Source organism: Diplotaxodon limnothrissa, linkage group LG3 (assembly GCF_057381915.1).
Source record: "Diplotaxodon limnothrissa isolate DT_005_m linkage group LG3, D_limnothrissa_male_GT1.1, whole genome shotgun sequence".
Taxonomy (NCBI): Eukaryota; Metazoa; Chordata; class Actinopteri; order Cichliformes; family Cichlidae; genus Diplotaxodon; species Diplotaxodon limnothrissa.
The window spans coordinates 39,997,031-40,023,579 of record NC_140598.1 but is presented as its reverse complement, the minus strand read 5'-3'; the positions used below and the strand labels follow the sequence as shown (position 1 = coordinate 40,023,579).

Sequence of the window (26,549 nt, the reverse complement as noted above, 5' to 3'; positions counted from 1 at the left end):
TTGGACAAATTTTTCACATATTTCTGCAATTCAGTATTCTGTACCAGAATTTCTGAAGGATTACAGTGCAGACTAAACTTAACTATATGTCTATCAGATATTGTAATTGAAAAACACTACTAATAAGAGACCTTCAGAATCTTCAGTGGTCTGTACTTGCAATTGATAGATTTAATCTCTTTTAAATTGACATAAACTGATGCGAAGACATTCAAGGCTTTTGCTAACAATGGAACCAAGGCCTCAGATGACGTGATGAGGAGAAACCTGCAAACCTGAAGAGCCTGTGCATCAGAAAATGTTGGAAGACGGCTGTTTTTTCATTTGTCTCTGTTCTTGGGCTGCTGTTCCACAGTGCACATTCAGCTTTGCTTTTTCTGGAACTGTTGCTGAATGTGAAAGTTCCCCTTTTTGTCTTTTGTCATTAGAGTTAAGAATAGTGTGTTTTGTCCTTTATTTCACATTAGTAGGCACCTTGTTTTTGTGTAATACTCGCTTCTTTTTCTTTTTTTTTTTTACTCATACTTTCTTTTTAAGTTAGTGTTTCTGTGTCCCAAAAGGCAACATCATTTACTACCACAAACATAAGCACCCGCTGCGCCCAGTCATGAGCTACACAAGCACCAGATTTGATTTGATTTGTTGTTGAATCTCTCTTTATGGATCGGCCTTCCTTCGCTGCACCAAATTTCACATTTGAGCTCCTCGTCAAAGAAACAGCACCTTCCTCTTCTGGTCTATTTCAACGTCATCTTCCTGTCGCTACTCCAACTGTGATTGTCATAGGTGGTGCATTTTGTCCTAATCCAAACTTGGCCTCTCCTGAGACGACCTTCTTGGAGCTTCGGGAAAGTTTGATGCCATAAGAAGAGCCTGAGAGTCCAGAATCCAGAGCCTAATTGACCTTTTGTTTTGGTTGTTTGTAATCAGATGTTTGACTTGTGTTTTCTATATATACTAAATAATTTCACTTTTAAAATTTTATCCCAGGAAAGGTATAATGTGTCACGCTTATTTGTTCCTGGTTTTTGGCCTATGAAGGTTTAAATACAATCCAAACTCCTGGCTAATGTTATAATGCTTCTGCGTTCAGTGAAGGACTAACTGTTAATATTTTAAGAATTTTTTTTAAGGCCACTGCAAAGTTTAGTGACCTTTTATCAGCAAGTGATGTCAATGACAAACGTTGCTCCTGATAATAATAAACCTTGTCTAAATGTTTGTTTTTTGTTGTGACCACTAGGATTGGGTCTCCCACCAGAATACCAGCCTTCACATCGAGAACTGCAAACTTCTGCGAAAGCGGTCAATCTTTCTTCTCTGTACTTCGTGATTATGAACCGATATCTTTGGGGCAGCACAACCATGGGTGTGCCAAAATGATGCCAGGGTTGTAATGCTAGGATAGCTCCCTAAGAACTGTTCATTTGTATTTTTTTAATTTAAAGCACCTTAATGATTTGCAGCATTTACCATGAGCCATTTTCCCTAACCTAAATTGTTGAAAGGCTGAATACATTTCTGAGTTTCTGGATTAATGAACAATAATATATTTTTAAGGACATTCTATCTTGCAACATCTGACAAAAATGTATCTGTGTTTTTCCACAGATACCCAGAATGGAACGGTGAAATTGCATCACTGCTAGGGTAATTATCTTCATTTCAAGTCATTTGGCGAATAAAAAAACATGCCAGCATTGGAGGCTTTCATTTTCTTTGATTTAACATGTGCCTTTCTTTTTATATGCAATTGTTAGTGCATCAGGTGCCAAGCCCTCTCCCTCAACTTCTGCTGAGACTTCCCAGAAGAAAACCAGACATGAGAGTCGTTCCCGTTCCTGCAGCCCCCGGAGCCATCGTGACTCGGAGCGTAGCAGGGACAGGCAAAGTAGCCGTTCCCGCTCTCGCAGCCCCCGCACTCATCGTGACTCGTTGCGAAGAAGAAATAGACGAAGTAGCCGTTCCCGCTCCCGCAGCCATAATGACTCGGAGCGTAGCAGGGACAGACGAAGTAGCCGTTCCCGCTCCGGCAGTCCACGTCGCCGCCGTGACTTGGAGCGTAGGAGGGACAGACGAATTAGTCATTCCCGTTCTCGATCACGTAGCCCCCGAAGGCAGAGACACAGAAGCCGATCACGATCTCCCTACAGCTCCAGACGTAATCGCAGGTCTGTCCAACATACATTTTGAGAACTAGGATCAATCAAAAAGATTTAGCTCTCAAGTGGAGAAGGCGAAAAGTAATTTATTTAATAATGTAAATTTAAAAACACTTAATTGGTGGACTATTTACCTTTTGTATCCATGCTGGATGTGTGCTTTGAGATGTTTATGAGTCATTAAGTTCTTTGATCCATACTTTTTTCAGGTCCCGGTCTCATTCTGACTCCTCATGGTATGACCGTCCTTCCTCTTCACGATATCGATCACGCTCAAGGGGACGCGAGAGACGATCCTCGCCGAGAAGAAGAGATGAGAAACGTTCATCACCAAGGAGAAGCTGGGAGAGGCGATCGTCGACAGAGAGGTCATCTCCTATGCGAAAGTTGAGCAGCTCGAAGATCTTGGCAAAGAAACTGCTGGAAACATCAGGTTTGAAAATTGCTTCATGGTATTTTTTGGTATGTACTCATTAGGTTTTTCTAAGATCAAAGTTGCCCCCCCCCCCCCCCCCCACACACACACACACACACACACACACACAACATTAACTTTACTAATGCAAATTATAAATAAAGACCAGTACCACCAGAAAATGTCAGTATAGTTTTTTCTACGATTATAAAACTTTCAGAAGCAATAGATGATTTTTGAGACTTGGGACCCACCAATGTGCGAATCTCTTTTGTACCTGTGGTCTTTTAGCTCTCCAGTCCTTATCAAAACAGTCTGACCTGGAGACTGTCGTCAAAACTTTGGCTCCTGCCCTGCTGGCTGAGCTAGCCAAGATGAAGTCGTCCCCATCAACATCATCGTCCTCACGTTCTGCATCTCCAGAATCAGTTAAAGGGAGGCCTAGCACAGAGAAGACCAAGGTGACTTCACATGATGCCTTTTTTCATGAATGGACAGTTTTGGACAATTTATAATGTGGTCAGTGACAGTGACGTGATTGTTGATGCCACAAAACCAAGATTAAATCCTTCAACACAAATTTATACAAGCACAAACTTTGAGTCAAATTGTCATGATGAAATCTGCATTTGGTTTGTTCATATTTTTCTTCGCTGTGTTTCCACAGGCTGCTAAATCTTCCCCTCCAACCATGGTGAGGCTACAAGGGATTGTCAGTAGTCTCTCTCACAGTGAAGTGATTTCTGCTGTGGAGAAATTTGGAAAAACCAAGTCAGTTGTTTTGTTTAGGTCAAGATTACAGGTATGTACACTGAAATTTGCTCACTGTTATAGATGGATGAGTTCATTGACCTGCTTGTGAATCTAGAGAAAATGTGTCTCCTGGTTTGCTTCTGCAATCTAAGATAGATATTTATGCACCGTAGCTACAATTCTCTATAAATGTACTGTCCATTCATTAGTTGTAGTCATGCATTCATCATGCGGTTTAAAGTCAGTTGGTTATCCTTACTTTTCTTCTGTGGTCTTGCAGCCCTCACATTCATGGCTACTTTGGATTATACTGAGCTTTTATATAGACATCGCAATGTCAGAAAGTTTCTGCTCAAGTCTAATCCTATGAAAGCATACACAATGTATTTTGTTTTTATTTTGCTGCTTTGCATTATGCATTTTTTTAATCTATATATACACATTGCACTAAAAACATCCTTGGAATCACATTGGTTGCTTGCAAGTTGCCACCGTTGCTTGTAGTTTGCTTGGAAAACTCAAACTTGTCATCAAATACTTGTAAGCTACTGACAAGTGCTCATATATGATTTTTAGTGTGAATGTAGTAATGTAAAAGTTTTGGTAGTAATCCAAATTAATGTGTGTGTGTGTTTGTGCACACCCAGGCAGTTGTGTGTTTCGAGAAACAGGAAGATGCTGAGAAACTGAAGAGCTTAAAGAACTTTGACATAAAAGAAGTAACTGTCAGTGTTGTTAATGAAAAGGTAACTTTGTTTTCCCTTGAGAAATACAAATATTAACATCACTGCTCTTCTGTGGCAAAATGATCAGTAATCTGATTAATCCAAAATTATCTTTGTTTACAGGAAATTGCATCCAAGAAAACCACAAAAACTAAACTGGAAACTACAGCAAAAGTCTCTGTTTCCAAAGCGAAAAACATCTCAGCTGAGCAAAAAGCTAAAACTGTAAAAACTGGTGATAAGGCTGAAGAAGCAGCTTCAAGCCTCGAAAAATCTAAGAGTAAATCTACGAAGAGTCCTGAAAAGCAGCCTAACACCAGTGATTTGAAAGGAAAACGTAAACCCAAAGGGTCTCAAACCGGTGCTAAAAAAGCTGTGATGGCACCTAAAAATACAGCCAATGCTATGAAGGCTGTTGAACCAATTAAAGGTGCTGCAGTTGATGGTGAGCCAAAAGTCTTGACTTCCAAAGGAGAAACGGCCTCAACGACGCAGAAATCTAAAACAGCAGGAACTCTGAAAAAAGAAAAAGTGGATCCTTCTAAATCAACAACGTCAGAGGATAAGCCTGATGTAGAGACAAAACACAAGAAACCTGAAACAAAGATTCATGAATCTGCGATGGGGCCTAAAGGTGAAGCACGAAAAGCATCAGCTTCTGAAAGGGAGGACCACACAGAAGTTGAAACTTCTACTGACGGCAAAGATAATCAGACGTTACCAACTATATCGAGTGAGAATCAACTACCAACTAGTGCAGCTGAGACCAAGCCAAATATATCGTCACCAAAACCCACTGATCCACCTCAGAAACCACAAACTGTCATCAAAAGTCCAGAAGATTCACTCAAAGCTTCAGAACAGACCGAGCAGAGCTCAGATTCTGCTCTACAAGAAGAAACACAACAGCAGACTGCAGGAAAATCACCTGAGATTTCTGTGGAGGCAAAGCAAAGAGTTGAAAGTGTAGAAACGGTTACAAAGGACAAAGGTAAGTGGACAGAAAACACCTTCAAGTGTGGAGTATCTTTGACAGCAGGATGTTGGACGGAATCAAAAGCTAAAGACTGTGCTTCTTGACGAGAACAGTTTTCAGATTTTTATTTAAATCAGCTGGGTAATTTGCATCCTATCTAAACTACCACTATTTAACTTAACTACATTTCCTTTATTCTAAGTCTCTGTGACTGCAAAGAAGATCTCAAAGGATCAGCCGGTCGCTCCTACCCACCCAACATTTGGGGAACGGATACAAGAGCAACTGCGTCCAGAAAGAATCCGTAAGAAATCCCGAAAGATCTGTATGAAAGATTTCTCAATGTGAAGATATTTTCTATTTTATAATTATTTTCTGTTTTTCTTTTGCTCTGCACTTTACAGGTTGTCTCAAGACAGTCAGACTTCCCCATTCAAAGGTAACATTAAAAAAACACTTAAATTATACCTGTAAGAAAAACATGCTTTGTCAAAGTGGTTAAGTTTTGATCTGAAATAGTTCAATTTGTTTTAAAAGTTTATAGTTGGGTTATATCTCATTGTCAGGTGACACTCAAGTAGGTGTAAATGTAGAAAAATGTTAAAAATTCAGTAGGGATGTCGCAATAACAGAGATTTTGTAGTCAGTATAGACACTTAATAGAATTGCACGATTCTTGATTACCAATTTAGTATTGTAATAAAACAATTATCTCATATACTAACACATACTAAAACTCCTTTATTAAAAAGCTAGTTTAAAATGTTCAAATTATATGCAAATTATATGCACAGTAAAAAGAAAGTTACCATCAGAAACATTTTGTAATAGGTATTTTATTCTGATGTACCTCATTGTGTTCATAGTTGTAGACAGTGCTCAAAGTGAGGCACAGTTTATAAGTTAATGTTTGCATTTTTCAGATTTCTGTCTGGAATTTCTTCAATTGCAATTGTAAACAGATTCTGAATTTCTTTTCTTTTGCACAGCTTGTTTCGCTTGATTACAAGGTGCTGTTAATAAGCAACCTGCCAGAGTATCACGATGGCTGTTACGCAGAGGAGGACATCGCCGGTCTGCTCACTCGACACAGATTTGAATATTACGACGATACGATCTACGTTATACCACAGGCGCGCATGGTAAGCACCAGGCCATGAATTTGCATTGGGCTGGATTATTACCTTCATTTTAATGGGATTCTAAATGTCTTTTCTAAGACGACCTAACTAACATTTAGTTAGTTAATACATATTTTGTGAGTGCCTGTCTTCATGATTATTCAGTTGAAATCAGTGTTTGGTGGTTTGTTTTTCCTTCAGGCTTTTGCCCTCATGCCGACAGCAGTGGCAGCTAAAAACATCGTGCTAGCATCAGAAAATCATGATTTTATTCTCAATGGGTCTAAACTTCGACTGCAGGTTGAGAAGGGCGACATTTTAATGACGCCGGTAAGCAATGTGTGTAGATAATGCACTTTACTGTTGTGACAGATATTTTTAAAATTATTCGAAAATAATCGGTTTCTGCTTCTTCTTTTTTTAAAGTGTGATTATAAATTTTTAAAAATATTTTCTTTTTGTAGAAAAAAAACATCTTTAAGCTGAAATAAATCAAACAGAATCCAAAGTGATGTAATGATTTTTAACTTTTTTTTTTTTTTCTTTCAGCTTGAGTTTTATAAGTCTCTGATGAAACGGCTGTGCTATGTAAGTAACACACATATCTCAGGAACAAAGACTACGCTAGAATACCTTTAGATTTATTGGTCAGAGTTAGAGCTGGGCGATATGAGATTTTTTCATATCACGATATGTTTTTTTCATTTCAGGCGATAACGATATCTATCACGATATAAGCCAAATAACTATATTTGTAAGATTTAAATTTGCCGTTGCTCACAAGTAAAATGTGAAATAATCAGCAGCTTGTTTTTATTTAAATATTTATTTCCCATAATAAGTTCAACAGGGTAGATGTACTTAAGGAACATGAGACTTTTTCAGATAAATAAAGGCAAATATTGCAAACTACACAAAAGGCAGCCGCTAAAGCGTTTAAGTTTCAAAATAGAACAAATGAAACAGACTAAATTGTCAATTCCATTTAGAAACAAAATATTAATTCTAAAAATAAATCTTAGTTTGTTTTACAGAAGAACAGACAAAACTGACTAACTTTTGTCAATATCAAATAAACTGAGAACTAAAAGGAAATTCTCAATCTCTCCTTGTTGTATAGCTGAGCTTTTCAAACAGTTTTAACAGTTACTTTAATCTGACAAAAGCCGAATGACGAATTAGCGCTTCCAGTCAGAGACTGAGGCTACATCCACACGTACACGGGTATTTTTGAAAACTGAGATTTTCCGTTTTAAAAAATAATCCCGTCCACACATAAAGGCAGAAATGAAGGAAAACGCTGCTATGAACATGCCAAAGCAGCAGGTGGCGCTAGATTCCTAACCGTGCCGAAATGTTGGCCAATCAGAAGTCTAGAAGCCTCGGTGGGAAAAAGTAAACAAAGCTGGGGCATAGAAGCAGAACCGAGTCGTATGTGTGGACGGACAGTAACTGTGTGTATGTGTAAGCATTTAAACACTGCAGAGAGTAGAATTAACAGTAACAGTATTGTAGAAATTCATTTCACCGAAACAATAACGTGGCGCACAGTGTGACGCGTGCACCAGTTCATTGTATTTCCAGACTTGCTTTCGGCACAATTTACAGTGCACGCTACTCTGTTTTTTGTCAGACTTGAAATAGCCGAAATACCTTCACACTACGGAACTTCTATGGCTCTTCCGTTCGACAATCTCTCCGGCATTGGAACCATCATCTGTTTTCTCTTCGGTCACGCTCGGTTGATTTTTCTAGTCGGCACACTCATTTCCTCCATTACCCGCTGGCTGCTTCCCAAACAAACACACGTGCGGCTTGGCACTTGTGCTGTACGTAACAAGTCACGCGACGTGACGCTGCGGCTGTGATTGGTTCGGCTCTGCGCTACTTAATTTGGATTGGCTGACCTTTTTTTTTTTTTTTTTTAAGAGGACAAGAGCGGCGAGGTCTATCGCGATAGCTTAATTTCTCTATCGAGTAAAAGTTATATCGCGATACATATCGTTATCGTTCTATCGCCCAGCTCTAGTCAGAGTATAAAGTCGTAACTGGAAGCACTCACATCCAAGTCAAAACACCTTGAAAAATGGGGACATACCCGTTTTTTCAGATATTCATACAGGGTTAGGAAAGGTTTGGAGAACTTTTTTCCTGGAATAAAAATTTAAAACTGCATTTTGTATGTTTTTTTTTTTAAACATTTGTTTAATGATTTGAAACGTGTGCAAAAAACTACAAAATTGGGAAGGCGCCAAATGCGTTTTTCACAGCACTGTGTGTACATTGGTTTAAATATTTTTTCAACCAGTGTTATCAAAAACAGCACGAGCTGCAATTATAAATTTGAATAAAGAAGATAGCTGCCAGGGTGCATACCTGCTGTGTGAATATAAGTGCAAACTTATGACCTTGATCTTGGAACTGTAGTATGAGAATGTTTCGAATGTCATAGTGTTTGTGGGTTTTTTGTTTTTTTCACGTTAACCCGGTTTTCTCGAAGCAGCAAGTGACTGACAATGGAGCACGAACAATCTACATCAGGAACATCTCACCAGGCGAGTCCCGGGATCTCAGAGAAGCTTTGAAAAAAATGGATTTTATAAGAAACTACCTGCCTCTTCTCAACAAGGTATAAACACTCATAAATGCCAACAAGTGCATGTGTTAGAAGTTTGTGAAAGGCCGAATGAGATATGTGCTTGTGTAAGTGTATTCTTAACCATACAGAAAAATTGACAGATTAACTGCTTACACACCAAACTAAATGACATGCACCAACCCTCATAAATCCATCCTTAAAAAGAGATAATGTGTCTGGATTTGGATGCTACTTATCTTGAGGAAAGCACAACCGCAAAACTATAGAGATAGTAAAGACAGATTGCTGTGAAGCACTAGTGTTCATCACATTAGAGCATTCGTGCAGGGGTCACGTTGAGCACGGCTCCAGTGCATCATTGAGCCAGGATTTCTGACTTTTGAATCCAGTGAACTCCACAATAAAGCTGTGCTTAGTTCACTCTTTCCACGTGTGCTTAGCACTTATTTTTAACATTTAGAAGATAAAATTAAAATGTTCAGAATAAATTTTCTTTCTTGTGTTTCAGGTGTTTATCGAATTTGAGTCTCTTCGTGATGCTGATCGCCTTGGTGTTTGGTACAGCCTTCTAAAACAGGCCACCGGCCACAAATTGTCAAGGCTGGAAATACCACACAGTGGATGTACCTCACTGCGTAAGTGTGTTTTAAATGGGATTTTAAACAAATATGATTTTTTTTTTTTTTTTAAAGATAGGTAAAGTTAATGGAAGGTCATCTGGTAAGGCCTTTCTTTAGCTTTCTGTTTGTGAAACACTTTTGAATATATGTCTGTGAAGGTTCTCAGTCATCCAGGTCATCGTAGTCAAAGGAGCTTGCAAAGAAAGGCGTCTGGACTTCTTTAAGTTGCTTGAAGACGTTTCACCTCTCATCCGAGAAGAATATATTTTTCTCTTGAATATATTTGTCAGTTCTCCCCTGGACTGTGGATAAAGTGAAGAAAAACTCCTGCTTTATCGTCATCCACAATAAATTATTGTGACACATTCCTTCAACTTTGATTCACTAACACTGTGATTCTCCTTCCCACAAATCCTTTGATGCTCATTTGCCTCGTTATCTCTCTGACCTCTTTTCTGGCCCCTCCAGAAATCTTTGCTCCATCAGCGGTCAATTCCCTTCTGCTTGTCTCTGCCCTAGACACATGAACCAGAGCCATTACTTAAACTCCACTTTTTCAGACTGGCATTTGATCTAACTCTCTAATCATTTTTTTTCTGATGCCTATGATACCTTGGGTATCTGTAAAGGTGCTTAAAGTTAAAATAAAAGTCAAAACATTGAAATTACTGGATCACTGTAAACATTAAAAACCTGTTGTGCTTTTTCCTTTTCTTTCCCCCACAAAAAATTAAACAAAACGTATTTTTGCTTGTGCAGCACCAAGATTGCCACACAAAGCTTTGCCAGACAGCGATGTTGCTGTTGACGGGGCAGCTGTCCCAACAGAAGATATTACCGTCCCACAACGCAGCACTTCACCATATTGGATCACAATGACAACTAGTCCCTTTGTGTTCCCCACTGTCGCTCCTTGGTTCACAATCCCAGGTGAGAGAAACTAAAATTAACCTCCAGATATAAAGTGTTGACTGTTACTAACTGTGTGTGTTTTACACTTCTAGAGTATTTAACTGTCAGGGAACCTGATGACATTGAGGTGAGTGCATTTTATAAACCAAGGTTTCATGTGTTAAACAGGAATCCTTGAGTAAATACCAAGAGGCATCCATTTTTCCAAATACCGACCTCAAAAGCCACATTTCTCTTTTTCTGCTAAACTTGGTTTCATTTTGTCTTCTCTATGTGGTCAGTTATAGTAATATATTTTTTTAAAAAGTGCTGCAAAGTTTCTCTTCACATAAACTTTGGTTCTTGAACCTTGTGTCTTGTAGAAAGCCCAATCTCAAGGTTCTACGTTCTCCACGATCATGTTGACCGGTTTGCCAGAAGGAAACTACAGACAGGAGGATGTCGCCAAGCTGGTGTGGCGTTACTTCCCTGATCAGACTGTTCAGACTCTGTACTACAACATAATCGTTTTATCACTGCAGAGGAGGGTGAGGAGTAGACCCAGCAGGCTGATACAGAGAAATTTGCATTTGCAAATTTAATTCAATTTAATGATTAATATTGAATGTTTCCTCTGCGTCATTTTTTCCCCTTTCTTCCTCTCCAGGCCTTTGTGTTTTTTAACAGCTGGGATGCGTGCTGCGATTTCGCCAGAGATTACCTCAAAGATCCAGTTACAGTTGGAGAGTGGATGCTCAAAATCCACGTTGTTTTACAAGACGTGCATCCTGGTTCAAGTGAGGTATTAATATTGGAGCTGAAAAATCGGGGGCTGTTAAATCAGGGGCATGCTCCTGTTTCACTCAAACTATACAGATCCCAATCAAAAAAGATTTCTCCTCTAAGGAGTGAGCACAGCATCATCCTTCTCTGGGCTAATATTAATAGAATGAGACTCAGAATACTTTATTGATCCCTAGGGGGAATTATGTTGGTTACAGTACAAACAGTAACAAAGACAGATAATACAAGAAGTAAGAAATAGCACAATATATACATACATATAAGTCACTTATTGATAAATATCTGAATAAGAAATGGAAAAACTAAAAATATGCATGAATTTCATATCAAGTATTTATTATTATTTTGTCTGTATTTGTTCCTTCCTTTTTGCGACAGCAGCACAAAAGCTGCATGAACTTTATCCACTTTTCTGTTCATAGACGACAGCCCACGTCATTCCACCACCACTTTAAAGTTTCCACAGAGCTTCTTGTGAAGTCAGTCCTGTGTAAACGTTAAAGACCCAGACATAGGTTATGGAGTGTTTCACTGACTATTAAGCAATGCCCTCACTTATTTTGAAACTTCAGTTGCTGCTAACCTTCTAGCTTCAGCGTTTCCCATCTCAAGGTTCCTTGCGGGCTAGCTATTCAGGCCCTTTGTGAGATCTCTCTCCACAGCTACATGTTAAGAGGAATTGAGGTCTGACGACTGTTGCGGAAAGTCACTGAGACTCAAAAAGCATCAAATAGTTCCTGCAAAACTTTGGTTATATATTATGTCGTTACTGTCCTGAAGTATGAATCCTTTGCCACAAAGATGCAAACCAGGATCGAGTTACTTCTCACTTACAGTGGAGTCCAATCTTTATCTTATCAAATGGGGTCAATAAAACATTAAAAACACTCTAACCAGGAGGAGAGTTATTCAATAGTTATTTTACAAACAGAGGATAAGTAATTGATGTGAGCCGCTTTCATCTTCTACTCTTTTCACAGGAGAGCATGTACAGAAGCATGATGAAATGGAGCAGCACTGTAAGTCAGCAGTCACATAAATCTGTCCTGTAAAAGCAGCAGGCTCGGGTCTCCCTGATCTTAACACTGGTTGTTTTTCAGCATGTTCCAGAGTCTGAGTCTCTGGAGGACCGGCTGCTGATTGTGGAGGTCTCCGAGGTGAATGTGGACCTTGTCATGATGATCATGGAAGTGGTGGCGTCCATTGCTGCTTTTGTCAGATTTTTGCCGCTTGCCAACAGGGTACGATTTCATAAACACCTGCAAATTTTTCATGTTTTACATCTGCAAGGCTTGTCATGGTGTCTGCTGCTCTTTTAATATTGAGAAACTTTTTAAATCAGTCTGAAGGAGACTATATTTTTTTAACACTAGTTGAGCAAGTTTTAATATTCCATGTACAGCCAGTCCCTGCGGCAGGCAATCTGAATTTTACATGCCTTTGCAAACACTGGTGAAGGACTGCCTGAAATGCACTAAGTTCTCAACCAAGTGATAATCTTATGACCTGTTCAGCCTTTCGTCCTGGCCCATCTAGCAGGGAAGATGCCTGCAGTTTGAGGCAGCACTAAGTTATTCTTTTAGTGTTTCTTGTTCCGTGGTTTTATTGTTCAATCAAAAACTTGCAAAAGTATAGAAATATGTTTGCACTTATTTTCCATTTGCAATTTTAAAACACCAAGATTTTTTTTCTTTGCCTTGTACTATCGTAGAGGGCAGTAAAGAAACTCGCCAGGACCTCTGTCCTGTTACTTTCACAAATTGGGCCTGTAGCGCACCCTTTGAGTACCACTGTGTTGCTCGAATATCCTCAGGAAGAAAACAATTGTACTGTCACTGATGTAATATCTTTCTGTTTTCTCAGATATGCATTGAGATGGCTGAACCTGGTGGATTAACACAGGTGATGGAGAGCAATGTCACCAAGGACTATTTATCTTCTTGGTAAGTGTGTCCCACAATCAGAAGTGAGACAAAGAGGAAATTGATTTTAGACTGTGTGTTTTTATTTTCTTTAAAGTGTCTTCATGCTTGTCTGACCTTGTGCTTTTTTCTCTCCTCTTCATAGGAGTAAAGTCGGACGTATTGAGTCGTGAGTATCTTTCATTTTCAGGTTTAGTGGCAGAGTCAAAACAGTCATGATGACTGCTACACTCCTCAAGGTTGTGCTATAGTAAACAGTTCCCAAAGATGCAAAAAGAGAAGAGTGTGATTTAGACATAAGCAACTCTAGATTAGAAATTTGAAATGGAATTTCTTATTTCACATTAACATTTTGTGACAACAAACTTCTTTTCATAGTAACCTACTGGCATCTTTGCTTTTAAATTCAGTTTGAAGAGTCTGAAACAGCGTCTGCAAGACTCGGGTGAGAACACACTTAACCTCGAACTGGAAACCGAGAAGGCCGCAGAATCGACCGCTGTCCTGCAGCCAAGTGAGGAAGGCCAGAAAGCAGCAGTGAAGGAAGAGGGGCCACCACAAACTTTGGTCACTACTCCTGATGCAAACGCCGCCCCCACCGCTTCTAGCGCTGCTCCTTCAGCAACAAGCCCAGTCAAGTCTGAGGAAAAAGACTCAAAACTTCCTCACATCAACGAGGACGTTTTCATGGCCATTACAGCGGCGCTTCGTGAGCATAGACAGGGTCGAGAAAGTAGGGCACAGAGCAAGGACAGAGAGGTAACACTTTAAATTTCACTGTGTTGTCCCAAAATATCTTAAGACACTAAAAGCCTTATGTTGGAGATTACATGTGAGCATTGTATAGTAGTACACTGTCGATTGTTGCGGTAAAGCTGCAGGCTGTATGAATAACTAATGCTGATTATACAGTTTTTAGATTTGCATTATTTCTGGAACTGATAAATTAAAGCGAAGGTCATCATTACATATAGTCTTATTTTTTTTTTTGTAAGCTTGTGCATGTCCAGTCCTTAGCATCACCACTCACTAAACACATTTTAGGCCATATTTTAGCGCTTGCCAAAACCAGCACAGAATAACGCAAAATCAGTTCGGTTTAATCTTTTTTCTTATCTTATCTTCATTTCTAGAGCAAAAGCAGCAGCCCTAGTAGGGCACAGGATGAAGACACACCAAACAGAAAGGTAAACGTTCATCAGACCCACAAGGATTTAAAATAGTAATGAAGTATTAATGTTTGGTGTTTCTTTTTGTTTTGTTTTGTTTGGTTATTGTGGGGGGGGGGTTGTTGGTTAACTCAAACACTTAATCACACTGACAAAATTCAATGCTGTTTTTTCAGTGTAGATTGTCTTTCACTGCCTATTCTTACATGGCCTCTTAACCATTATTGTTGTTAAATTAAAATGTGATGCTTTTCTAAGGTGTTATAGGTATGTAAATGCTACAAAATGGCCATTTCTGAGGGGCATAATTTGTTTACTGACATCCTGATCATATAGGAGGAGACATTTGGTATATTATAGTTTTCTACATACAAGGAACCATATACAATGTCAGTAAGGTTATATTTGTGATAGTTACTCTGATTATAGGGTAAGCTGTTTCATGGCTCCACAGACTGTTTTTGGTTTTTCCATCTAGGTTCAAGTTGATAATTTAGAGAAGAAAGTTTCTTCAGAGAGCCGCCCTTTTGGTGAGCCGGATTTCAATGTAGACGACTTTGTCACTGTTGATGAAATTAACGATGACGCAGCAGACGCAGACCCCAATGGTGAAAGCGACTCTTCAACTAAGTCCACAGAGAATGCGGAAAGTCAAAGCTCAGCTGCATCTCCTGCTTACAAACGAACCTCAGCAGGGTCCTCCAAAGACTCCAGCAGCTCAGCCTCTCCCTCATCCAAGCCCACGGAATCTTCTGAGAAAAGCAGTTCAACCTCCTCACTACGAAAAAGTAAAGACTCATTTGACTCCACCAAACCCGAATCCTCTGTGAGTGTCAGTAAGCCTGTTTCCTTTTCTGGTGAGAAAACGCAGCCAAGCAAACCTCCAGACAAATTGTCGCATTCTTCGTCCTCGGGTTATAGGACCCGTTCAAAAATGGCATCAACTGCTGCTGCAGAGCTAACAGAGGAGAGTGCAGCAACAAAGTCTGACCTCAAAGTGTCAGCAAAGGAAAATCAAACTAAAGTGGAAACATCATCAGAGACACAGCCACCTGCAGAGGGAGAGGGATTAGGGATGAAGAGCCAAACACAGACTCTGGAGACTGAATGTAAGGATGACGCACACAAAGAGTCAAAGAAAAGCAAAGAAGATGGGGAAAAAGACAATGTGGGGAAATATCCACAGGAGGAGGAGGATGATGGTGAAAGTTACCAGATCCTTGATTCGATCGACGAGCCAACAGATGAACAGATAGATGAAGACTCAAACCAAGAGACTAAAACAGAGTCATCAGGGCCTGAGCAAACCCAGAGTTTGCATGAGGGGGAAAGTCAGGTCTTGAACAGCATTGATGATAAAGGCTCAGAGGAGTCCAGTAAAACAGAAACGGATGCTCCTCTCTATGTGATAGACAACGTTAGTGAAGACCAAGCCAGTACAGTCCAAGCGGACAGTCATCTGGTCAAAGATGAAGTTGCCACAGCAAAGCAGCTGTCTGAGGAAAAGATTCAAGAACCAGATGCAGCTGATAAAAAAGAAGGGTTGGATCCAAGCATGAACCAAACTCCAAGGTCCAGTGGAGATGGAAAAGAAATGAATGAGGAGATGCTCTCAGAAAAATCAAGCAAAGCTTCCAAAGCATTTTGCCAAACTCCAAATAATGAAGAACAAGAAAACAAAGGCAGTTCAGCAGATGTTACTAAACAGAAAGCCTCTGAGAAGTTAGATTCAGTCAATGATTACACCAGAGGAGAAGATGACGAGAAGAAACTTAATACTTCGAAAGCAGTCACTGAAGGAACTGAAGAAGAGGAAGAAGCTTACCAGGTAATTGATTCTGTGGAAGAAGAGCCACCGACCACAGAGACCGAGGCAGAGGCTGAGAACAAGGAGGAAAAAACCAAGAAAGACGTTGAAGTGGCTAAACGAGCTGAAAGACCAACAAGGAGGGGTAGACCGAGAACAAGAACATCTAAAAGAGAGGAGAAAGAGACACAGGAGGAGATGATCTTTGAGGTAGTGGATTCTGTTGAAGATGAATTTGTTCAAGATGTCTCCACCACAGAGAGGCCTGGTAGAAGGAGGTCGGCCAGAGGAAACAAAGAAGATAAAAAGACGCCAACTTCCACAGTTGCATGTATAAAAACCGTCAGGGAAGAGGAATCTACGTCTGAGATCCTAGACTCAGTGGAGGGTAAGGCTGCCATGAACGAACCAACCATCACAACAAGGTCAACCAGAGGAAGAAGAGAAACTAAAGAAGACGTCTCAAAAAAAGACAAGACACCAACGAGAAGGAGGCCGACACCTGCCAGAGATTCTCAGGAACCAAACAAGGAGGAACCTCAGCAAGTGAAAGAGAGCACACCAACAAAGAAGAGCGAGGGGAATGCCACCTTTACAATAGTAGACCCAGTGCAGGATGACGTTATTAAGGATGAACGGGCCAAAACTCCGGAAAAAAGAAGAAGGGGAAGACCAAAGAAGGATACTAAAGTAACTAAAAAACAAGCTGCCATGAAGAATGCTGCATCTAGTAAAGTGGCTGATGAGGAGGAGGCCATTTATCAGATTGTTGACTCGGTTGAGGATGAGACGGCTGACAATGAGCCTTTGAAAGACCAGAATACAGAAGAGCCAACAGTGCCTAAAGACGATAAAGACTCAGCATCGCCAAAAAATGCAGATGATGAGGAGGTGGTCGATAAAGAGGAGTGTTTGGATCACACTGCTGAGGTTAGTGATGCTCTATCTGCTGAAGACGAGTCTGGTACAGCAACGAAGGAAGAGAAGCCAAAAACAGATACTAAAGAGGCCACTGGGTCCCAAAGTGAGGCTGCTGCACCAGAAGAAAAGACAAATCTGGAGGAAGACACCCTGGAGCTGGTCACTCTGGATGAGGTGGGAGCAGATGATGCTGGGGAGGAAAGAGCAGTGGAGGGTCAGGACTGGAGCAGGGAGATCACCAAGGGAGAACCTGCAGAGCTCATCACTCTGGATGAGATTGTTGAAATAGATGAGGAGGAGGGGGAAAAGGCAGAGGAAAGCACAGTGGAGCCCCGCCCACCAACACAGGAGAGCCAATCGGTGGAGGCCGCAGACATAGAGGTAATGTTGAGATTCATTTGAGCATCTTTGTTTCCTCTTTAGTAAAAACAGAAAACTCGATGGTCGTGACTTTGTGTCTTTGTTTTTAGACTTTTGCGACAGCAGCTGAGGTAGAAGAGGAAGCAGAGAAGACATCAGGATCTGCTAAACGCAAACATGATGAAACAGGTCAGTTTCATTCTCCATCCATCCATTTTTTTAACTAATTGTTCGAGTTCGGGTCGTGGGGGCAGTCGGAAGTTCAGACTTCCCTGATAGCCTCATTGCTGGATCTGCCCCGGGGCCTCCTCCCAATAGGACATCCCCAAAACACAGCACCTAGGAGTTGCCCAGGAGGCATCCTAGTCACACACTCAAACCACCTGAACAGAGTTTGATTTGCACGGTCAGATTTTGTGGAGGAGAAGCGAATGTGTACAGCATAGTTTTTGTTGGCAGGGCTCTAGAGTGCGTCACAAATGTGACCAAATTTTTCAATGGTGCGACTAAAATAAACCTTAGGTCACACCGGTGCGACCAGCTGTTCGAGTAACAAAAAAAGTCTGCAACTCTTAAAGTCTCCGTGTGGTCAACAACAGACACATGATGCCCACATTATGGTCCAGATAGTCCTTCGTGTACGTTTGAAAGTGCAGGTGGATAGAGAGAGGTGAGTAGCTTGAATAAAGCGATATTGATTCATTAAATCCTGAATAGAGTTTTAAATATAAATGTATTTTGCCAGAAACGCGAGAATCTCAGGTTAAAGCTCACAAAACTATTTCAACAACCACCAAACAGTAAAAGAGAGCAGAGAAACTGATTCCACACAAAGATGTAAACACACGTATCACCCCGTCGTATCAGAATCAGCTTTCTCTTTCTCGGCTTTCTCACCGACGGCACGTAGACGGATATGCAGTCGGGACTGGGAGCCGACAGCTCACTGATTCTGATGCGTCGGGTTCGCGCTTTGTGTTTGTCTTTTTTTTCTAGATTCTGAGCTGCAGGTTTTGTCTCTGTCCAACCAAAATTCACTGAACCAGCAGCAAAAGAAGATCCAAACTACGCTACAGATTTGATAAACATCGTCATGAATTCCCTCTTACTTTTGCCGTTTTGCTTCCACCACAATAAAAATCGCACGTCATGTACACACCCTCTCTCTCTCTCTGTACTTCAAGAACAGTTTCCCATCTCAAATTAGTTTTCTGCATTATTCATTGCAGTGTACAGCTGTTTACAGCGCTGTCGGCCGCTGTCTGTTTTTTTGGTTTTTTTTTACTTAAATGACCTTGGAGAACAAAGCCTAATTTCTGCTGTTCAATACTGAAGAAATTTAAAATTTTTACAATTATGTAAAGTTGCAGAATATTTTTAAGGTTATCTGCTATAAGAAGCCAGGCCAGCAAAATCTCCTTCATGTTTTTCTGTGTTTTATTCTCAGTTACTTTGACACAAAGGCATCTGCTGTGATGCTCACACCTCTGATAAAGTCTCACAGTATCAGTACTGATAAATGATCAGAATTATAATATTTCTGACTGTCTGAGGCAAAAATGAGTCTAATCGAATTGGGACCTCGTGAATTGGAATCGAATGGATTATATAAATCAGTGATGATACCCAACCCTAGTGAGCAGCCTAGGCCTGACAGAAGTGGATGTAGCTGTGGGTAATGAGAAAAGATGAAAAGAACTATTGATACATTTTTTATTAAGGCCTGATCCATGTGAAATTCATAGCCAGTGCTCTGACACAGAGCCATCAACCTCTGAACGTTGAAAAATGTATCCAGAAAACACATTGTTTTGTTTTTTTTATTATTTATCACATATGTCGTGATAAATGCACGTCCCAAGTGTCCCCTCTCCCCACTGCCTTTCAGTGGCAGCCAGCAGCAAACAGGTCATCAGAGGAGGCCGAGATGATTAAGTTTAATGTTGTCTACAATATTGCCAAAGAACTTTAAGCACAAGCACAAGATTGTTAGTTAATCATTTACAAATCAATATTGTCTGTATGGACATCAATTCCCCCCCCCCCCCCCCCAAAAAAATGCACATGTAAAACTGCGGTGTTAAGTGATGCAGTTGAAAAATGTGGGTGCGCCTAACTTTTGTGCTGGCACCAGTGCAACCGTGGAAACAAGTTAGTGTGGAGCCCTGGTTGGTGTCATGTATTTGGATTTATCAGTCCATTTAAATAATTTTAAAGTATCTTCAGGTGTTTAAAGGCTGTTCAAATTCACTTTTTCTGTGTATTTGATCCAAAGGAAGAATCTAAAAGACTAAAGAACATGAAGTTAAAAGACAACATTAGTTTGTGTGGAAGCCGGGTTACGATTTATGGGTTGAATAACCAGAAAATCTGAAGTTTAAATCAGTTTGCTTTCATCAAACTTAATAGAGACATTAAGAGCAATCCCTGCTTCCAAAAGTGAGTTAGATTGATATTTTACTGATCCAGAGCACAATGAAATAGAAATAAAGAGCAGGATCTGCTGATAAAGCAATAAAAAGTATTAGTGTGCAAAAACATTGCTCTACAGCGACGTGAAATAGTCACAGTAAAGTCAACAAAGTTTGATTCATCCGTGTTTTGACAGACAACGCAAAAGACTGTTGACAATCAGACACTAACCTAATCATGTGGTTAGACCAGAGTTAGGAAGTCCTCTAGGAAAGTTGGAAAAACAGGATTTGTCTTGCTTCTGAGCAAGGTAGTCATCTACCCTGCTAAGAATTGTCTCATTCAACTAGTTCAACTTCAACAAAAGCATTTAGATTAAACTTAATCCTATATCATCTCTTAGGAGAAACAGGAAACTTTATGCTTGACAGAAATAGTTTTATTTAAATGGAGATTTTCCCACATCGCCCTCTTAGAAGACAGCATTTAACTTGGGTATATTTCAACACGAAATGAAACTTTTTACTGTCAATACTGCCTGTGACCTCTCATTTCTTGTTTTAGAGGAGAGTTTCAATTTTGTGATGGTGGACGAGGTGGGAGAGACTGTGGAGAAGGAGGCGGTAATTACCAGGACAAGAGGTCGACCCAGGAAGAGAACCAGGCAGACCCCGGGTCAGTGTTGGGAAGGTTACTTTTAAAATGTATTCCACTACAGATTACATAATACATGCACCAAAATGTAGTTTGTAATGTATTCTGAATACTTTGGATTACTTAATATACTGTCATTGCTTTTCACAACTACATGAATGTAGCAATCACATCCTGCCAATTCCTGTTTGTTTTTAGCTTGTAAGCCCAAATCTGTCTGAATAGACAATATATTTACTGTAGGGGAGAAAAGACTTATGTTAACATACAGGGAGTGCAGAATTATTAGGCAAGTTGTATTTTTGAGGGATAATTTGATTATTGAACAACAACCATGTTCTCAATGAACCCAAAAAACTCATTAATATCAAAGCTGAATGTTTTTGGAAGTAGTTTTTAGTTTGTTTTTAGTTTTAGCTATTTTAGGGGGATATCTGTGTGTGCAGGTGACTATTACTGTGCATAATTATTAGGCAACTTAACAAAAAACAAATATATACCCATTTCAATTATTTATTTTTACCAGTGAAACCAATATAACATCTCCACACTCACAAATATACATTTCTGACATTCAAAAACAAAACAAAAACAAATCAGCGACCAATATAGCCACCTTTCTTTGCAAGGACACTCAAAAGCCTGCCATCCATGGATTCTGTCAGTGTTTTGATCTGTTCACCATCAACATTGCGTGCAGCAGCAACCACAGCCTCCCAGACACTGTTCAGAGAGGTGTACTGTTTTCCCTCCTTGTAAATCTCACATTTGATGATGGACCACAGGTTCTCAATGGGGTTCAGATCAGGTGAACAAGGTGGCCATGTCATTAGTTTTTCTTCTTTTATACCCTTTCTTGCCAGCCACGCTGTGGAGTACTTGGACGCGTGTGATGGAGCATTGTCCTGCATGAAAATCATGTTTTTCTTGAAGGATGCAGACTTCTTCCTGTACCACTGCTTGAAGAAGGTGTCTTCCAGAAACTGGCAGTAGGACTGGGAGTTGAGCTTGACTCCATCCTCAACCCGAAAAGGCCCCACAAGCTCATCTTTGATGATACCAGCCCAAACCAGTACTCCACCTCCACCTTGCTGGCGTCTGAGTCGGACTGGAGCTCTCTGCCCTTTACCAATCCAGCCACGGGCCCATCCATCTGGCCCATCAAGACTCACTCTCATTTCATCAGTCCATAAAACCTTAGAAAAATCAGTCTTGAGATATTTCTTGGCCCAGTCTTGACGTTTCAGCTTGTGTGTCTTGTTCAGTGGTGGTCGTCTTTCAGCCTTTCTTACCTTGGCCATGTCTCTGAGTATTGCACACCTTGTGCTTTTGGGCACTCCAGTGATGTTGCAGCTCTGAAATATGGCCAAACTGGTGGCAAGTGGCATCTTGGCAGCTGCACGCTTGACTTTTCTCAGTTCATGGGCAGTTATTTTGCGCCTTGGTTTTTCCACACGCTTCTTGCGACCCTGTTGACTATTTTGAATGAAACGCTTGATTGTTCGATGATCACGCTTCAGAAGCTTTGCAATTTTGAGACTGCTGCATCCCTCTGCAAGATATCTCACTATTTTTGACTTTTCTGAGCCTGTCAAGTCCTTCTTTTGACCCATTTTGCCAAAGGAAAGGACGTTGCCTAATAATTATGCACACCTGATATAGGGTGTTGATGTCATTAGACCACACCCCTTCTGATTACAGAGATGCACATTACCTAATATGCTTAATTGGTAGTAGGCTTTCGAGCCTATACAGCTTGGAGTAAGACAACATGCATGAAGAGGATGATGTGGACAAAATACTCATTTGCCTAATAATTCTGCACTCCCTGTAAGATAAGATGTTTGCTCAGTGGCGAGTAGTCTTCAGTAATAGTAATAAGTCACGTAGATACTGAAGTGGTGCATAACCCAGGAAGCTACCACAACTAAAGCAAGGTAGTTGCAGCAGGCTAACGTTAGTTTTTAAAAAAGAACTTCCAGACCTTTCTTTAGGTTGCAGTCTTTGGATGCTGAGAGCACCTTGGTTGCTGGCAAAGAGAGTTTGCATTACACTTTCAAATTCCCTTTCTTCTTTATGAAGTGGTGTAGGAATTTCCAAGTAAGAAATGCATTCCTGCCCATGCACTGCTGGTTCCGTTGTGCTGTCTCCGGGTCGTGTAACTGACGCACATACACAGGATGCTTACATTAGACCCTCTTATTGTGTGTTTTGTTTGGGTTTCCAGCAATGTACCAAAAGTAGAGAGGGCCTAACATATGAAACAGAAAAATACGGCAGTTTAATCCATTTATTTCAATAAATTATCACCTATTTAATAGGGGTGCAACGATACACAAAATTCACGGTTCGGTTCGGTTCGATACTTTGGTGTCACGGTTCGATATTTTTTCGATACAAAAAAATGTTCATGCATTTTTAATTTGTCATTTATTAAAATTATAAATATATATTTTAACTCAAAAGTACAGTTTTTAAATTTAACCCTAACCCTTGTGCGTGTTTTTTATTTTGACAGCGAATGCGCACCTGCGGACCACTTATGTGCAGCCCTGGTTATTTAGCTCATCATATTGCAGCCACAGAAATTCTTTTGTCCATGAAACCATAAAGCTGCACTTTCTTTTTGCCTTATAGTCTGATTTGTCATAACTTCTCCGTTTTGTGGTAAGCTTTTCTTTGGCTGTCACTTCTTCACCCTGACCTGTCTTATTTGGCTCAGCAGAACTGAAATATATATCCTGCTGCTTTTACACACGCACACACATAAGCTCAGCGATTCTCTGCGCGATCAACCTCTCACATGTTTAAGCTGCGGGAGATTTCACTTGTCATGTTTGCATAGTAAGCTAACGATTAATAAGACGATGTCAGAGGAATTGGTGCACAAATCATCATCACTCACAGATCAGTGCTGTCGCTCTCTATACACAGTTCGCACGATTGCAAAGTGAAAGCAAAAAAACAAGCGCAAATTCAAACGCGACTTCAATATGTCACATATTGACAGTGGCTCACCGATGCCAATGACATAATTACCCAGCTACATTTCTGAAAGAATGCAAAAGCATTGACATATATTTTTCCTTCCTACAATAGCCCGACGGGCAGGGAAGAGATAGATTTTGGTAGCCCGACTGAAAAAATCGCTAGCTCCGGGACGTCGGGCTAGCGATATTGCAAGCCCTGTATCTGATTGAGGAATCACTCATCTTTGGAAAAGAGAGTTTATTACAGAGAAATGGCTCTTTCCAAAATAAAAGCTATACTATCCGCTTCTTCTGGGCTATATTCTCAGCAGCATAAGGAGAATCATGTGCTAACAGCTGTCTAAATGACTCGGCTAAAGTTAGTAGCATGCTTGTTGTTTTTGTCTTTGCACTAGGATGATGTCGGCGTAAATGTGCAGTCATATTCGTTGTGTTCCCACTAGTGCTTTCAGGTTAATCTCGTTGAAATGACCTTAACGCCACAACACGGCAAATCTCCGTTAACGAGCTACCGCCGATCGCTCCGTGCATGGGGCTAGACGGCAAACACGTTAACGAGCTAACTGCGCTAGCACACTAGTTCACACCAATGTAATTGAGCATTGCATGGCACATCCAACATACTGTTTTACTTTAGTCCATGACTCGCTTACCTTCAGGGTCATACGTCACATGAAAACCAAAATAATTCCAAACGCCAGATCTGAATGAGGGTGGGGGAGGTTCAATTTGCCATGTTGCAAGGAGAGCTTAACTTCTGTCTTGCTAGCTTGCCCTGTGCTCCTCCTTCTCCATGCTGTCTGTGTTGAGCGCTCAGTGGATCTGCGCTCGACAGTGCAGCCTAGGCGGAGTAGTCGAACACAGATTCACTGAGCGCTCAACACAGACAGCATCGTCAGAAGGAAAATTGATAAAATAAATTACGAATGTTGTATTGTTCGATACATATGCGTACCGAACCGAAAGCACTGTATCGAACGGTTCAATATCGATACGAATATCGTTGCACCCCTACTATTTAAGCGGTAACTATAATGGAATACAGTTACTCATATTTTGTATTTTAAATATGTAACATCCGTACATATATTCTCCAGTGGCTGGCATCTGGGATAAAGTCGTGTCAGAGCTCTGAGACATGAAGCTTAATTAATCTGTTGTTTCCTCCCACAGTGAGAAAATCTGCTAGAGGGAAACCAGAGAGCACAAAAGATGAGACGGAAGAGGAGGAAACAACAGAACCACTGCTTCCAGCTTCTGTTAATCCCACTTTATCACAGGACCGAGACTCATCTGCGCCGCCAGGTGACGGCCAGGCGGAGAGCCAGAGGACCGAAGAGGAAGCAGAGACCCAGCCTGATGCTGCACCTGCCCCTGCTGGACAGCAGCCAGAGTCTACGTGTCCTGATAAGGAGACAGAGCAGGGAGAGGAGAAGGATGGATGGAGCACGGTTGGCATTAAAGGTACAAAGAGCTGCTTTAAATCAACAAAATACATCACTCTGACAGCGAAAACACAGTAAACTGAATATTAAAAGAAAAATTGTGATATTTTATGGCTCTGATCTCATGTTTGTGTTCCTCACTGTGCTACATACATTCAGCCTGCGTGATGCCTGGTAGTTTTTTTCCTTCTTCAGTGATTACCAACAGCCTTGAGATGCATTTCCACTACCTTGTGGTGGTAGTAATATGTTTTACATATGTGGTTGGTGCTAAGGGCCCCAGTGTGTGCCAAGAATAATACAAGGGAGGATGGATCCAAGCTTTCTGACCCTGCCATCCTAATGTCACAGCAGAAATTGAGACTTTTTTTTTTCTTTTACAGCGTTGCTGAACTTGTGTGAATTGTGCCCTCAGTTTTGCGTTCTTAACTTAGAGAAGTTGAACCCAGTGTTCTTCTTCATTCTGATGCTCAGTTTGAATTTCAGCAGGTCATCTGACCATGTCTACATACCTACATCACTGAGTTGCTGCCATGTGATTGGCCGATTAGAGATTTACATTAATGAGCAGTCAAACAAGTGTACCTAATAAAGTGGCTGACAAACATTTCACCTTTTCAAATAAATCAAAAATCATTTGTTTAATTACTTAAGTTATAATTTAATATTTTATAAACCCGGTGGCTCCTGCAGCAGATTTGTTGATGATTAAGGTGTTGCTCTTTCCATTTTCAGTTGTGGGTAAACGCAGGAGGGAGCTTGTTGGACCTGAGGCAAAGCGATCTCGCTCTCAGTCTCCGTGTGTTGTAGCAGACTTCAGACTGCCTCAGTTCAACCCCAATAGCCCCCTCGGTGAGACACACACATAAACACACACGCACGCGATTCAAATGCTGTGTTAACACTTGTCTAATTTTCCTGTTTCTACTCCTCTGCAGGTCAGGAGTTTGTGATCCCAAAATCAGGATTTTTCTGTAACATCTGCTCTGTTTTCTACCTGAATGAGAAGACCGCCAAGGAACTCCACTGCTGCAGCCAGAAACACTACAACAACCTGCAGGTACGCATGCGCACACACCATTCAGTACACAAAATCACACTCTTGGCCTAACAATGTTTGGTTTCTCACTTTTCTGTTTTTTTGTAGAAATATTATGAGAAACGTCGACAAAGAGCTTCAAAAACGTCATCTCAGATGTCTCAAGGCTCCGTTTCTGACTGATGGACCTGATCTGATTATTTTAACACATCACTGTGGAGAACAAGCCAATGTTTTTGATCCTACTAGTTCAGAAACTAAACTAATCACCGTGTGGTACCTTTTGTTGTAAATGATATGTCTTCATTCATAAATTGTCTCGCAGCCTTTCAGTTAATGTTTTGTTTTTGTTTGTACAGGCTGGTGAAGAGCACAGTTTTAATTTTCTGTTTTCTATTATTCTATCTTTTATGTGAAAATATTATTGAAAAATTGTCCCTATTACTTTAGTTAACAGGTCATCAGGGGGTACCTGACAGGTGTTGATAGTATATTAAACTTTTTTTTTTTTTTTTTGCTCATTTAGATCTTTGGCTTCAGTTTCTTAAAAAGAAAAGGTTCCAGCATTATATGTTTGCTGCTGTTCTGTTAAACATCAATTAAAACCTGAACAAACCACCAAATTCATCGAGACATTTGTGCCTGTTGTGTTCATAGTTTTCTGGACATCAAGAAATGCTCTGCTTTTCTTTTTGGAGAGGGTTAGTTTTACAGCTCAGTTTGCAAGTTTTTTCTCTAGCCGGTTTATTTTTTTATGTTACTTG

At 40.5% G+C, this 26,549-nt stretch overlaps 1 protein-coding gene across 1 annotated transcript in view; it reads left to right on the top strand.

Moving 5' to 3' along the window:
* LOC146635826 (uncharacterized) overlaps positions 1 to 26,144 on the top strand; it is a 35,614-nt gene extending 9,470 nt beyond the window's left edge. Inside the window, exons 3-34 of the mRNA XM_085349108.1 lie at positions 1,244 to 1,305; positions 1,612 to 1,650; positions 1,761 to 2,171; positions 2,372 to 2,595; positions 2,869 to 3,038; positions 3,245 to 3,379; positions 3,978 to 4,076; positions 4,179 to 5,046; positions 5,234 to 5,335; positions 5,436 to 5,470; positions 6,021 to 6,173; positions 6,354 to 6,482; positions 6,702 to 6,740; positions 8,656 to 8,781; positions 9,260 to 9,386; positions 10,131 to 10,301; positions 10,376 to 10,410; positions 10,646 to 10,810; positions 10,930 to 11,064; positions 12,047 to 12,085; positions 12,167 to 12,307; positions 12,930 to 13,009; positions 13,134 to 13,157; positions 13,399 to 13,747; positions 14,122 to 14,175; positions 14,636 to 17,266; positions 17,356 to 17,434; positions 20,222 to 20,332; positions 24,475 to 24,765; positions 25,482 to 25,598; positions 25,685 to 25,806; positions 25,894 to 26,144. Coding sequence (XP_085205234.1) covers positions 1,244 to 1,305; positions 1,612 to 1,650; positions 1,761 to 2,171; positions 2,372 to 2,595; positions 2,869 to 3,038; positions 3,245 to 3,379; positions 3,978 to 4,076; positions 4,179 to 5,046; positions 5,234 to 5,335; positions 5,436 to 5,470; positions 6,021 to 6,173; positions 6,354 to 6,482; positions 6,702 to 6,740; positions 8,656 to 8,781; positions 9,260 to 9,386; positions 10,131 to 10,301; positions 10,376 to 10,410; positions 10,646 to 10,810; positions 10,930 to 11,064; positions 12,047 to 12,085; positions 12,167 to 12,307; positions 12,930 to 13,009; positions 13,134 to 13,157; positions 13,399 to 13,747; positions 14,122 to 14,175; positions 14,636 to 17,266; positions 17,356 to 17,434; positions 20,222 to 20,332; positions 24,475 to 24,765; positions 25,482 to 25,598; positions 25,685 to 25,806; positions 25,894 to 25,968 — 7,338 coding nt within the window. The 3' untranslated portion in view covers positions 25,969 to 26,144. The remainder of the gene's footprint in view (positions 1 to 1,243; positions 1,306 to 1,611; positions 1,651 to 1,760; positions 2,172 to 2,371; positions 2,596 to 2,868; positions 3,039 to 3,244; positions 3,380 to 3,977; positions 4,077 to 4,178; positions 5,047 to 5,233; positions 5,336 to 5,435; positions 5,471 to 6,020; positions 6,174 to 6,353; positions 6,483 to 6,701; positions 6,741 to 8,655; positions 8,782 to 9,259; positions 9,387 to 10,130; positions 10,302 to 10,375; positions 10,411 to 10,645; positions 10,811 to 10,929; positions 11,065 to 12,046; positions 12,086 to 12,166; positions 12,308 to 12,929; positions 13,010 to 13,133; positions 13,158 to 13,398; positions 13,748 to 14,121; positions 14,176 to 14,635; positions 17,267 to 17,355; positions 17,435 to 20,221; positions 20,333 to 24,474; positions 24,766 to 25,481; positions 25,599 to 25,684; positions 25,807 to 25,893) is intronic.
* The last annotated feature ends 405 nt before the right edge of the window (positions 26,145 to 26,549 follow it).